The sequence below is a fragment of the Pteropus vampyrus genome, unplaced genomic scaffold (genome assembly GCF_000151845.1).
Source record: "Pteropus vampyrus isolate Shadow unplaced genomic scaffold, Pvam_2.0 Scaffold1, whole genome shotgun sequence".
Lineage (NCBI taxonomy): Eukaryota > Metazoa > Chordata > Mammalia > Chiroptera > Pteropodidae > Pteropus > Pteropus vampyrus.
This window is the reverse complement of record NW_011888782.1, coordinates 34,889,236-34,889,957: the sequence shown is the minus strand read 5'-3', so window position 1 is coordinate 34,889,957 and position 722 is coordinate 34,889,236. Positions and strand designations below refer to the sequence as shown.

Here is a 722-nt window from a genome sequence, read left to right as displayed (position 1 = left end):
CAGGGGTTGTGGGGAGAGAGTGTTGAATAGTGGGGCACAGAATTTTTAAGGGAGTGAAACTATTTTGTATGACACTATAATAGTGGATATGTCCTTATATATTTGTCAAAACCCATTGAATGTAAAACACAAAGAGTAAACTCAAAGTAAACTATGGGCTTTCAGTAATAATGATGGGTCAATGTAGGTTCAATGTACAACTCTGGTGCAAAATATTCATAGTAGGGAAAACTAAGGGATGGGGGGCAGTATTTGAGAGCTCTACTTTCTGCTCAATTTTTTCTGAAAGCCTAAAACTGCTAAAAAATTATATTAAAACAAAACCAAATTATATTCTATATTAACTAAATACCTGAAGCTGTAGTGGCAGTCACTTTTTAGCAAACTTCAATTCAGAATCCGGACATTCTCATCTGTACTCAAGGCTTCAGGCAACACTGGGGATGGCCAAGACAGAACACAGCAATCATTGGGATAAAAGTCAATTTAGCTATGAGATCTGCACCATTTATTCTTTATTAAGACATGGCCCATCCAAAAGGAAAGATGTAGATTTGTTCAAAGTAGGTTGCTTCTTCTTCCTCATTGTAATTAATCTTTCCATTATCCTCTTATTCCTATAAAATAAGTTAGAAAAATTTTTGAAAAACTGTCAGAATAAAATTGACCATTCCCTACCAACCCCTTAAAAATGACCGAAAAAAAAAAAAAAAAAAAAAAAA

General features: G+C 33.9%; 1 protein-coding gene across 1 annotated transcript in view; it reads right to left on the bottom strand.

The window, feature by feature from the left end:
• Window positions 1-493: 493 nt before the first annotated feature.
• DPPA2 (developmental pluripotency associated 2) overlaps window positions 494-722 on the bottom strand; it is an 8,428-nt gene continuing 8,199 nt past the window's right edge. The window contains exon 7 of the mRNA XM_011382051.2: window positions 494-617. Within this exon, the coding sequence (XP_011380353.1) occupies window positions 509-617 (109 nt within the window). The 3' untranslated portion in view covers window positions 494-508. The remainder of the gene's footprint in view (window positions 618-722) is intronic.